Here is a 13,269-nt window from a genome sequence, read left to right on the forward strand (position 1 = left end):
GCCTCTTTGACTGGCCCCCCCAGCCCCTCTGCCCCCGCCACTTGAACTGGCCCTATGAGGCAATCCTCAAAAGTTGTCATAGTTGTCATGGCCTTTTTTTTTGAATGACTTTTTGGCAATAATAGTAACATGTCTGCATCTTGATTTTTTCAATAAAAAATTTATATTTATATGAGGTATTAATATTTATATTCAAATAGTTATATGACTATAGTATTTACATTTGCCACCGAATTTTTGCCGCCTGACAAGCTCGAGATCAAACAGTGACAGTCAACACACGCGCAGAGTTCTGTAGTGCAGTTAAGGACAGCAAAATGGCTCATGTTAAAGTACGAAAAAGTTGACAGAGACTGCAGAGTTTTCAAAGAACAGTGGACGACCGATAATTTTTTTGTTCAGTGTAAGGACCATGCAGTTTGTCTGATATGTAAAGAAAGTGTGACGTTTTTCAAAGAATATAATCTGCATTGTCACAAAACAATTGTTACAAAACCCGCCACAAAAAGTATGCTAGCTTGCGAGGGCAAGCGAGAGAAGATAGGATTCGGGGGATGAAAGGCGGTTTGGCAGTTCAACAGTATGTATTCCTGTATCGGCCTACCTGACCCCAGCCCCCCATCACAGTCAGGAGTGATAATGTGGCCCCCAGAGAAAAAAGTTTGGTGACCCCTGATACAGGATATTTCTGCATATCTGCGAGTAATTTTATAGTTCGAACAATAGTAATGCATTAAAAGACATATTATAACTGTATTCCCATTTATTGCAATGCTCATGAAAACAAAGAAAAAAAGTTATTCACATAGAATTACATATACATTATAGAATTGGCATTACTCTACAAATAAATACCTAAATTCTAAAGATGGATCCTTACGTTGTCCCACTAGCATTGAAAAAGTGGGTCAAATGTAGAGGACAAGTTTCCCTGTGGAGAAATATTAAATAAATATACCTGAAGGTTTTTGGTTTGTAAATTAACAATGGATGAATACATTTCTAACTATAGACTGTTATTTATGAGTAGTATGCACTGTAGTTATAACTTTTGCACCCACAAGTTTGTTTATGTGTCGAAAGTAAATGTTAAAGTTTGTACATAGTTGACTTTCTTGAAATAAACTATGGAATTGGACTCTGTATTGCCTAATTATCAACCAGCAGCTGCTTTTAGGTCCAGTTTATACTCTTGTATTTAAAACCAAACGCAGGATTTATCACAGTTGTGCTTCACTAATTGGGACTCTTTCTTCTTGAGCTGCATGGGCAATATGATGAAAAATATTGCATAATTTAACATAATTACTGTATGTTATATTCAGGTGGTTGAACAATGTGTCAAAAATATCTAATTGCAAATTTTACTGACAAGATTTGGTTTTATCATTACATTATAAGTGTTGCAATCTAGATTCTATTCACAGTGCACTTTTATGCATATGACCCCATGGATATGTTGTTGTTTATAGTGTTGTTTTGTTGTTTACATCATATTTACTGTTTATATTAGTAACATATTATATAGTATAGTTATTATGATCTATCCTGCCCTGACACAGTATTTGGTCAAAAATCAAAAATAGCATCTTTAAAGTTTCTATATAACAAAAAAAATGATTCTCATGAGCTTTAAGTCGTGGTAAAATGTTGTTACCTCATCAAAAACATACCTAGATTTGTGTTTTGTTTCATTCACACATGTTTGTGTAATTCTGGTTGATTAGTCTGTCTACATCTGTATTGCTCAAAATTTGATGTGGTTGTAGTTTTCAAGTTAAAGGGACAGTCCAGAATTTTGGACATAGGACCTCATTTCCTAGTGAGCCAGAGTGTTGGAGACGTGTAGAGACACTTTTTTAAATATTCCATCCAGTCCTTGTATTTGCAGAGGTCACTGGTGCTAGGCTAGTACATGTCAATGGCCATAGTTATCCTGCCACTAAAAACAGTCTTACCCACTCCACAAAACACCCGAAGCAAATCTATTATTACACCAGACTGTCGATGTGAATGTCTGTGTTGACAGAATAATTTTAGAAGTAAAACCAACCTTTCAGTTGAAGGATTTATGTCTGAGCAGCAGCAGCAAGTTGTACTTCCTGATAGAAAGCTTGGCAGCGGCAGATTGATATGAGAAAATAGTCCCTCAACATGCGACGATTCATGTGATGCAAGGTTAGTTTTATTTCAAACATTATTCTATCAACACAGACATTCACATCAACAGTCTGTCATTATAATAAAAAAACAAGTTTATTTTAAAAAGTGTCTCCACACGTCTCCAACACTCTGGCTCACTAGGTAATGAGGTCCTATGTCCAAAATTACGGACTGTCCCTATAACAGCTACATTTTACCTTTTGTTTAGTAGAGATGGCCAGTTCCAGCACTGAAATCATCCAAATGATTCTAGTGAAGGTATACGGCATCTAAAAACTCAGTGGAGCACTTCCTGTATTACCACATACCATCGCAAGGTGGATCAGAGTGTTTTCTGTTTGAGAAAAGAACTCTAAGCCTAAATATGCAGGATTTGTGTGAATGAAACAAAGGTACATTTTAGAAGAGGAAACAGCTTTATGACATAGATCAGAAAATAGTGTAATAGGGCCTTTAAACAGACAGCTTAAACCTATATATATTTGGTATTCTTTTATCAACCAATTTTGGAAAGAAGCATCCATCAAAGTCCCTGCTGCATGTTCTTCCCCAATGGAAACTTGCCTTGTAATATTATCAAACCTAACCACACCTTACACAGTGTATACCATCATAACATTTATTACAGTATTGGGTAACCTTCATTTGGCACTTAACAGCAGCTCTCCGGCTTCCTCCTGAGACTCTGGCATCACCACATATGAAACATTATCCATTCCAATGCATTTTAATATGATCATTTTCGGGAACGCTTTCCATACGAGAGTCATAAGGAGCCAAATCAAATTCCTTACAATCAAACCAGACTGGAAAAATTGTCCGTGTTTCAAATCGTACCCGAATCCAATCTTAATGCTGCAAAATGAATTACAGCTTGCCATACAAATTGTGTCTCCAATTTGCTATTATTTATCATTGCACTCATCCATCAAATGCAGGCACGAGACCAGGAAATACATACGTTTCTATGGGATATTAAACCCGTTTTGTAATTTTGAGTAAAAAAAATGAATTATGCAAATACCACACATTAATCATTGTATCAAAAAAAAAGAAGACATATGATAATAGTTATGGTACATTTAACATGGTCATATTTGAATATATGCATATATTACTGCTATTATTAAAACTGCCTGTTGTGTTTTTAGGCATATTTTCTTATTCGACATAGCAGTAATAATCTGCAAAAGAAGAGGGTACAACTATGAGATGAAGGACATCCTGGATCTGAACTGCTACAAGGTCACAAACAACCCCTCGTCTGACAGAGAGGGGAAAAAGGTAGCATTTGTTTGTGTTTATTTTGGGTTACCGTTTTTTGTCATATGTTTTTCTGCTACTTTTTATTTACTTGCCGTGCTGCTCTTTTGGCAATAGAACAGTTTCAAGTTCACACAAGTATAAATACAAGGTCTGAAAATAATAATTAGAATGGCATTAGAATAAAACTTTAGTTGTCTGTGTTGGAAAAGCATAGACCTCCACTAAAGCACTGGCCCTATCTCGCAATATTAAAACGTTTGCCGATTTGCCTGGGGCGACAGTAGACAGTAGTAGTGGTTGAGTGGTCAAATCCACTGACCCACAGGTTGGGTAGTGTGATTCCAGCTCCCACAGATGTATGCTGTTGTTGTGTGACACTTAACCCATCTTGCCCCCAGTGTCTGTGCACACTGGTGTATGAATATGTGTGTGAATGGGTGAGTAGTTCCTTGTTGTAAAGCGCTTTGAGTGCCTTGAAGGTGGAAAAGTGCAGCATAAAATGTGACCATTTACCATTTATTTCCCTAGCTAAGCAAAACTTTAACACGCTTAGATTCATTTATTAACTCTTAAATGTCCTATATCACGCAAAGTCATAAGTTTGAATGTTGTTACCTCCTCAAAAACATACCTTCAGTTGTGATTTGTTTCAGTCTGTCTACCTCTCCAAAACTGTATAACAAAGATCAGAAACTAACATAATATGGACCCTGAAGTAGTTGCTAGTTTTTAAGTGCTTTATTTCCGAAGTAAATCTGAATCCAGAATCCTGGGCTAGTGATGGATTATACCACATTTTTTAAACCATACCAAGACCAAGTACTCTTGGGGTGTTTTGTATGATGATACTCAGTACTGCAGGCATTTCCAACCTGTAGCTCTGGAGCTACCAGTAGCTCTCCACCCCCTTTCAAGTAGCTCGCCAAGGGATTTCAGAATTATATGTATTGTGCTTAATAACTGAAATCTGATTATTTACTTTTGTAAATGTGTTATTTTGATCCCTAACTTGTACAGTAATAAATGGATAATGGTTTATGTTTAATAGGCATCTGACTGTACCCCATCTAAAGCTTGTCATAGCTCTCTGACTTTCTCAATTTCTTTAAAATGAGTAGCTCTCTGGCATTTTAGTTTCATAAAGGTAGCTCACCAGAGGAAAAAGGTTAGAGACCCCTGCAGTACTGGTTGAAGGCTTTTCAATGGATACATCGAAATAGTATTGTTGTAAACAATGTTATTCTTAAGGGCTTTAGATAGGCTATAAAGGACAAACAATACACCTGACACAGATGGTTTGACTCAAGAGAGATCATTAAATTACTCAAACATGCATGGAAAGCATCTAAAACCTCTTCAGACATGTTGCTGATGAGGGAATAACATTATAACATCACAGAAAGTAAAAAAAAAGAAGAAAAAGAAAAAGATTTTGCATAATACCTCCTCTTTAATAAATTTGGATGTCTGTGCTGATATTTGCATAACAGTATTGATGTTAGTCCTGAGTCAGTATTGCATTCTCATCCCTTCTAAACTCTTTTCCATTGTGCGAGAGCCACCACCTGCTGCTGCTTACCATAATGTTTTATTCCCTTACTTATTTACCATTAGAACCTGCCTGTGATGTATTGCTTTGGCTGTGCATGTGTGACCAGCTGAGTAGATACAGTACCCCTCCAATAATACATCTCCCTTTAAGCACACTCACACGACGCGGAAAAGACATGCTAATAACAGCTGATAAATGCGCGCGCTCCTCCAAGGCTGCCTCAAGCTATAGATCATTTTGTACTAAATGAAACTTCAGCCAGAGCACCCGCACTCCCATCAATGATTTAGGGCACGCCGTCGCTTTAAAACACTTTCTGGCTTCTTGGCCAATCAGAGCCGTGCTGATTGGCCGAGGTGCATTTCCCAGTTATCGCAGACGACGCGGCGAGCAGGGGCAGATTAGCGCGGGGCAAAAAGTCGAGAGATTTGAGAATTGATTGAAAAATGATCCATAATACAGCGCCACAGGCAAGGTGTTCCTCTAGCCGTCTCAGAGACTTGAAGAGGCTGAGGCTGGCTTCAACCTAATACAGTTTATCTACTGTACATCCATTATAGTAATAACAGAAGAGATGGAATAATGGAAAGCTTGATGAAGTTAAATGACCAGTAAATAAAACTGTACTACTAATGCTACAAATTTCTAATAATCAGGTGGTTAACTTGACTTATGCCTATACAAAATACAAAAATTAAAATGTGTATGTATACAGAAAGATATTAAATATGAGAGAAAAACACAGCCTAAATATGCATGGTTTGTGTGTTAAACATGCATGAAGGAAACAAAACACACCTCCAGGTATGTCTGTGATGAGGAAACAACATTATAACATAGTTCAGAAATAATATGAGCCCTTTTAAATACAATTATAAGTAAACTACAAATCCTTTGAAAGTGAATTTCCTATCTTTGAAGTTGCAGAGTAAAACTTGTTCCCAAAATTCAGCTAAAGAGCTAAAGTTTCTGGGTGCCAGTGAGTTTTTTGTAACATTTTGAAGCTAATTTGTCTTTTGTATTATTCAAAAAGCGGGATGTCATGCTCCTATACAAATGATCCAAATGCACAAAAGCAAAGCGTTGTAAGTTGTTTTCCTTTTCAGTAATGCCCTGACTATTCACCTGGCCGTGACTCACCACCATAATGTGTTTGTCTTTATCTGCTTTGTTTTGAAAATGTTGTGCAGTCAAATAGGCAAAGACAGTTTAGTTGACAGTGGACCCTTTCATGATTTTGAACAGAGAAAACTATTTGCCTGAGAAAAAGCTCTGCTGTGATTGACATAATTGTGAGTTTATAAGCCCAAAACTGACGTTTATTTTCAATCAAAAGTTGCACAACTTTCCTAAATTTTCTCTGCCATCCATATACTAGGGCTGCAACTAATGCATATTTTAGTAGTCCACTAATCACTGATTATTTATTCTATTACTCATATAGTCAAACCATTATTTCTACACTGAGATATTTTAGATCATTTTTTACTAAATAAAGGTTAAAATTTGCATAGAGAAGATTTACGAATAAAGTGTATTATTGACGAAAAGCCGAAATTATGTATTGTATATCCTATTTGGCAATTTTGATTTAATAAAGGCACTATAATGTTATAAAACTTATTTTAGAATCTGCATTGTAATCATTAATCGCTATAGTCATATACCATTAGCCAGGCTGGCACCACCTAGTTCCTCCACTCAATTTCATTTCTCTGCAGTGACTAGGTCAAGAATCAGAATATACTAGATGGTTCGCAAAAACCCTGAAAGTGTGGGCACCAGCCAATCAGCGAAGAGCCATACATTCTGTGTTGGCAACATTTACCGAGATCGAGGATTTAAAGCTGGAACAAAGAGAATGTTTGGTGAATTTTATCAAGGGGAAAGACGCCCTTTTTCCTACGGGATTAGGGAAAAGCTTAATATAGCAGTTAGCCATGTTAGCAGCGCATTACATACGTCACGACCAAATAGCAGTGATTGTTTAAATGATAAAAGTACCCGCCTACTGTTGAGCGAACGAATTCTAATGCTGTGAGGTCAGATTTACGAAGTGAAACCGCCGGCTGATGAATCAGGCTAATATACCATACTATATACAATAGAATCCATATTATAACTCTTTATTATTCTCTTTATTTAAAACTTTAATTTAATGTATTCATTTTTGTTGATTTCCTCAGTGGTGCTACGGGTTCTACGTCACCCATCAGCAGGGCCACACAGGCTTCGAGCTTTTCTTCAAAACCAAAGAACTGAAGAAGAAGTGGCTGGACCAGTTTGAGATGGCCATGTGAGTACTGTGTAATCTTATATGATACATACATGATTGGTCATAATTAGGGCTTGCTGTTTGAAGGTACCAGAATTTGTTGTAGACTACCAGTCAAAAGTTTGGACACACCATCTCATTCAGTGTTTTTCTTCTACGTATATGTTTATGTCACCTTTATATATATATATCTGTAATTCATAGTTTGGCCAAATTAAATGTTTATCAGCATGAGCTAATCCAGGACTGCACCCAAAAGTAAAATACTCAAAAGATGACAAGTACAAAACATCGAAAAAGTCTATATTTTCTGAGGAGAGAGATGTTGCCTCATTGCTGTGAAACGTTTGATCGAGTTTTACAGTAATCAACAAACCACTGACATTTTTGCAATACAATCGAGCTCACAGCATTCAAAAACAGCAAAGCTTCTTGAAAGTTGGCAAAGAACAAATAAATATCTTGTTTTTCATATCTCTGTTTTTAGGAAGCCTTATCTTTTGTATTATTTTCGAACAGTAGGAGGCTTTGGCTGGGAAACTTCCTGAGTGTGTGCTTTGTTATGTTGATGTGGGAAATACAATGTTGTTTTGACATGACATCAAGATTGACTGAAACAGTGTGCAAAGATACAGTGCTTACAGAAAGAATACTTTATTATTATAAGTCAGTCTGTGGCAATGTGTCTGGGATGTTAAAGAGAGAAAATGATTGGAACAAACTGTGTAAAGAATATCACATTATTTGCTAATTGATGAAAATATACTTTAAAGAGAGAGTATTATCCCAAATAGATTTTTTTTTGTTACTTTCTACCATGCTATAATGCTGTTCCCTCATCAAAACATACCTGAAGATCTTTTAGGTCGACCATGCATGTTTCAGTAATTTAGCGATCCCTCGGGTCCTATTTGAACCCTCCTTATGATTAGCAGAGTAAGCAGTAAGATTCTGTCCAATGCTCAGCCCACAAACCTACATCATCCATACTGCCACACAACAATTCTCCATAAATATACAAAAGCATGATACAAAACTCTAACTGCTGTAGTTTTATTAGCGGGATGCATGCTGATTGTAATGTGATAGCGCTCTGAAGGGGGAGTGACTTAGTGTGGTGAGCTTCAGAGAGTCAAAAACTACAGTGAATAAAACATAAAAACTATAAACTTTTTTTTATCATAAATTTTTTATTAAGAAGAGTACACAATATACATTTCAATAGACATATCGACAATTGTTGGTTCTTGTTTTTTGTTAGATCTGGTTGTAAAATTATAAACTTATAACACATGTTAATACATTATTTTAATATACCGAAGATAGCAAAACAATAAAAGGTAACAGGGGTGATCTAAATATGTTATATGTTAGTAGTTAATACCAAATAGAAGTAAAATATTCCCTCTTTAAGAAGTAGTTTTCTCAATTACGCTGTACTTTTACTTTTTAGACAAATAATTTCTGAAGTTATCATATTACACAGGGCGGAAATGAACCTTTTCTGATCTTGAACTGTATCAGAACAAGCATAAGAGAACATAAACTTGTATAGGCAAGGACAAAATATCACAGATGTAGGCGGGAGAGGGAATGAAAATTATAATTCTTTGCGGGAGGGAGCAGGACTGAAAATTCTGTCCCACACAGACCTCTTGCCCTCTCCCTCTCTCTCTCTCTAAAATCCAAGATTGGTCCTGGTTTAGTCCTGGTTTAGACCTGGTTTAGTCCTGGTTAAGTCCTGGTATAGTGGGCTCAGGTGTTTTTACTTCTACTCTAAGGGGAGGCATTCACTCTGAAAACCCCTGATGTATTATATTATTTTTGGTACATTCACTTGACCAATTTCTGCATAAAAAACAAGCCACTGCAGTATGCCATATGACTGGCATGTGAATTAAACTATGTGAAAAAAAACCAAAACAATAAAACATGATTAAGTACTAAATAAAGGCCAAAGCACACATTTAAATATTTTTTGTCATTCTTTTTATTCATGCATGTAAAGTGTGATGTTTGGAGGTGCTCTAGCGCTGTTGACGCCTGAGCCTCCTCCACTGCTGCTCCACTACGGCCGCTCCTTTTGGGCAGCTGGATCTTTCACGATCACCATGAAGTTTCAGGAGACGCAGCTCCTCTCGTGTTGAATAAACTTCAGCAGTCAGCTCCTGCACCCTCCTGGACAGTTTCTCGTTTGCTTTGGTGGTTTGATCTCCACCAACATCGTTACAAGTAGTTTCAGTCTCTAATGTAAGTTCTTTAAGTTGTTCTTTCAACTTCTCATTCACTTTCTTGGTGTTGAACAGCTCTTGTTTGAGCTCTACTTTGTCTGCTGCCGACTTGTTGTAGAGACATCTTAATTCTTTGTACGCACTCACCTCATTTTCCAGCTCTTTCTGATTTGTCAGGAGGTTGGCTTTGAGCTCTTTCAACTCAGAGTCTTTTTCATTCGTTTTTTCACTGACTTTTTTGAAGTTGGCAAACTCTTGCCTGAGTTGCACGTGCTCCTGTACTTTAACATTGTACAGGACGCGGATCTTCGTATGTGTGTTCTCTAAATCTTGGAGTTCCTTTTCCTTTTTTTGGAGAGTAGAAGTAAGTTTTTGCAACTCCAAGTCTTTTTCAGCAGACTTTTCTGTGACTTCATCGGAGTTCAGCTTTTGTTTTAAGTGCTCATTTTCCTGTACTTTAGATTCGTACAGGTACTGGAGCCTCTTATGTGCTCTAACCTCTTCTTGGAGTTGCTTGTCTTTCTCCTGAAGAGCATTAGTGAGCTCCAAGGCCTTTTCTTTGGCCATCTTCCCCTCAGTCTTAAGCTGAGCCCTTGTCCGCTCCAGCTCTACGCGCAGCTCTCTGACCAGAGCGCTGTCCTCCAGGGGTGGAAGTTCCTGGACCGGACTTCTTTCCTCAAAGTTTGAGGAGTCCTGGATTTCGGGAGACACCTGGGTCTCCGCTGGCTTCTGAACGCCACCTGATGGTGTGGGGCAGAGCAGAGCCTCCAGGTTGAAGTCCTTGTCGTAGAGGTGGGCATCATCCTCTAGTGTATAGAGGTGCCAGGGTTTCGAGGAGAAAGTGTACGAGCTGTCCATGGTTGTGTGCGTCTTCAACAGTGTCTTGAGAAGTTGTGTTTGGTGCCAGAAGTGTTGGTGCCCTTATAGTCACATATAGAATGTTACATAACATCTCCATGCTGTTAGCTGATTGGCTGACACAAGACATCGCCACGGTGATGATGGAATCTTGAATCGTAATTCCCTCTTTGCCACGGTGATGATGAAATCTTGAATCTTGATTCCATCATCGCCATGGTGATGATGTGAAAATTTGAATAGAACCATAACGTTTTATTTGTCATAGATACATAAAATTTGGTATACACATTTGTGACATGGTCTCGATTAAAAAAGTCAGTGATGAGGTACAGCATTTGCAGGGCACGTGTTTGCGGAGTGCGGCGTTTGTGGGGCCACTTGGATATGTGCTCCTAAAACCGATACACATTCGATCTTTGTGTGTGACTTCAGTCTGAACGGCCATCAGGCTCGGGCCTAAAAATAAAATAATAATATTTTTAGCAAAAACAATATATCAGAAAACATTAGAACAACATATTATACATTTTTTGAAAGCTCTCGACCTTCCCCACATCACCGTGGGGTCATTGGTGAGTGACAGGCGCATCTGCACCATCTCGTCGGGGTCGAACCCTGACCTCCCATTGACTTCCATTCATTTTAGCAGTAGTAAATATGAGCCAGGCCTTGGGCGTGGGTTACTGGGATACTGCTGTTCGTGCCGGGGGCGACCGTGGACATAGTTGCATGTCGTCTTGTCGCATTCGGACATGCGCACGTCCCTTCCCATTCGCTCCGCGTAGCGGAAGCAATAGGCCCTACGCCCTGTCGGGGCTCGGGCCTAAACATAAATAATAATCATAAAATTAAAGAGAGATAGACATCCACATCCACGGACCACTATGGAACCTATAGATATAAGACCACATGGTAATATAAAAGAAAGTACTATGGTTTAATGTTGAAAATCACATTCTAATGTCTTAAATAAACAGTATTTTTGTTATCATCATGGTATCTGAATCAGGTATCGAGTCTATCCTTTAAAATTGAAATTGAGTTAGATTAGTTGCAATTTTTGTACACTAGTTGGTTATGGTAATAGTGAGTTTTGTAAATGTGGTTTCTAAAGTCGCCCAATAAAGGTTCATGGACAGACTGTAGAGTCACCTATTGTTGACCTTTAAAAGCTTTAGTTTGCATCAAAAATAGACACGTTCTCAGTTTCTATAAGCGTCTCCTTCTGTGCAGAGGATGTAGTGAACAGTGGACTCTCAGCTTTTGGTAATAACGTTGGAAAAGACAAATTGAAAAAGTGGAAATTGTACCTGTAAAATGGATCCAAAAGCAGCCCTCATGCACGGTGCACTCAGTTTAAGTGGCCTCTGCTGATGCACTATGAAAAGACATTGAAGGTGTTTTGAAACATACCTCGTTGTAATTTCTTTGTCCAGAAATCATCAGTATTTTTGCTGTCTTTGTGTTCCCTGGGTCAGGATCAGGTTTTCAAAAAATCTGTTACAACTGATACTAAAACCAGTATTGAAGCTAGACACTCATTTGAGCAGGTATCAGTACTAAAAATGTCACATTCAGAGGACAGAATTTAACTTTTCCTGAATGATCTTGAACTGTATCAGAAAAAAAATAAGACCACATACTGTAGAGTAGTGTATGCCCATGGACCACTATGGAACCTACTTGAACGACTGAGGGATTAAACAGATATAAGGCCAAAATGATAATATAAAAGAAAGTATTATGATTTAATTTTGTAAATCACACTCTATTGTCCAAACCCTGAGTGCTTATTTTATTTTAATTTATTATCCTTGTGGTATTGGAATAAGTATTGAGTATCAAGTCATCCTTAGTATCAAACTTTACAAACTTTAGTATCATGACAACACTAGTAGTCAGTATCTACAGCAATGTTTCCCAACCAGGGGTATTGATTTTAAAGGGACAGTCCAGAATTTTGGACATAGGACCTCATTTCCTAGTGACCCAGAGAGTTGGAGATATGTGGAAACTAGGGATGGGCATGATTAATCGATTAATCGATAATTGATCATTAAGAATTTCATCGATTACGTTAATTTTAATCGACAAACCGAATGTAGGTTGCTGTACGTAGCGTGACCAAACAGGGGTCCGTACATGTGTCTCTCTGCATCAGAAGGAGCGAGCAAACACAAACATTCGGTCAGTCTGCAGCGTACCGAAGCACAAATGCGTATGTAACGATGATTTGCACAAGAAATTCCACACTTTCTGTTGCGTTCGGGACAAGTGTGAGTCCATGTGCACAGTGTATAAAGCAAGAACATATGTTTCGGTGTCCAGTGGGAAAAAGCTTTACCAGGTGAGAGTCGCGCAATGTCAATGACGAGTCCCCACCTCCCTCCCCCCGTACGGTGTCCTGGTTTTGACAAACGCAAATCTGGTCACACTAACCTGTATTCACCTGAGTCATGTCTTTCAATCCGACAGAAACTGACCGCATCAGCGACACAAGAGCTGTAGTTTTATTTTCGCTGAGTTTATGCAAATTAGCGATGTGGTTTTACGTTTCGTTTCTGTGAGAGTTGCGCTAAACTGAATTAAACACATTATAATCTAAAACGGATTGATGTGGCTCTTGAGTCGTTACGGTTTATATGTCGTAAAGTTGAATTTGTTTTATGCAGATTAATAGTGCAGATAGTAATAATAACGATGATCATTTTAATATAAAAACGTTAATGATTAATCGATAAATGATCGTTAATTCTTCCAACGATCGATTAAGAAAATTTCATCGAATGCCCATCCCTAGTGGAAACACTTTTTTTAATATTCCATCCAGTCCTTGTATTTGCAGAGGTCGCTGGTGTTAGACTGGCACATGTCAATGACCATAGTTATCATGCTACTAAAAACAGTTTTACCCACTCCAC

The 13,269-nt window shown here is 38.0% G+C and overlaps 1 protein-coding gene across 2 annotated transcripts in view; it reads left to right on the forward strand.

The window, feature by feature from the left end:
* Nucleotides 1-13,269, forward strand: part of LOC110164124 (guanine nucleotide exchange factor VAV3-like) — an 88,199-nt gene that overhangs the window by 30,933 nt on the left and 43,997 nt on the right. For both annotated transcript variants that reach the window (XM_055152088.1, XM_055152089.1), the window contains exons 14-15: nucleotides 3,315-3,447; nucleotides 7,168-7,277. In XM_055152088.1, coding sequence (XP_055008063.1) covers nucleotides 3,315-3,447; nucleotides 7,168-7,277 — 243 coding nt within the window. The remainder of the gene's footprint in view (nucleotides 1-3,314; nucleotides 3,448-7,167; nucleotides 7,278-13,269) is intronic.

This window comes from Boleophthalmus pectinirostris, unplaced genomic scaffold (assembly GCF_026225935.1).
Source record: "Boleophthalmus pectinirostris isolate CB_2022bp ecotype Guang Dong unplaced genomic scaffold, ASM2622593v1 HiC_scaffold_16, whole genome shotgun sequence".
In the NCBI taxonomy this organism is placed as follows: domain Eukaryota; kingdom Metazoa; phylum Chordata; class Actinopteri; order Gobiiformes; family Gobiidae; genus Boleophthalmus; species Boleophthalmus pectinirostris.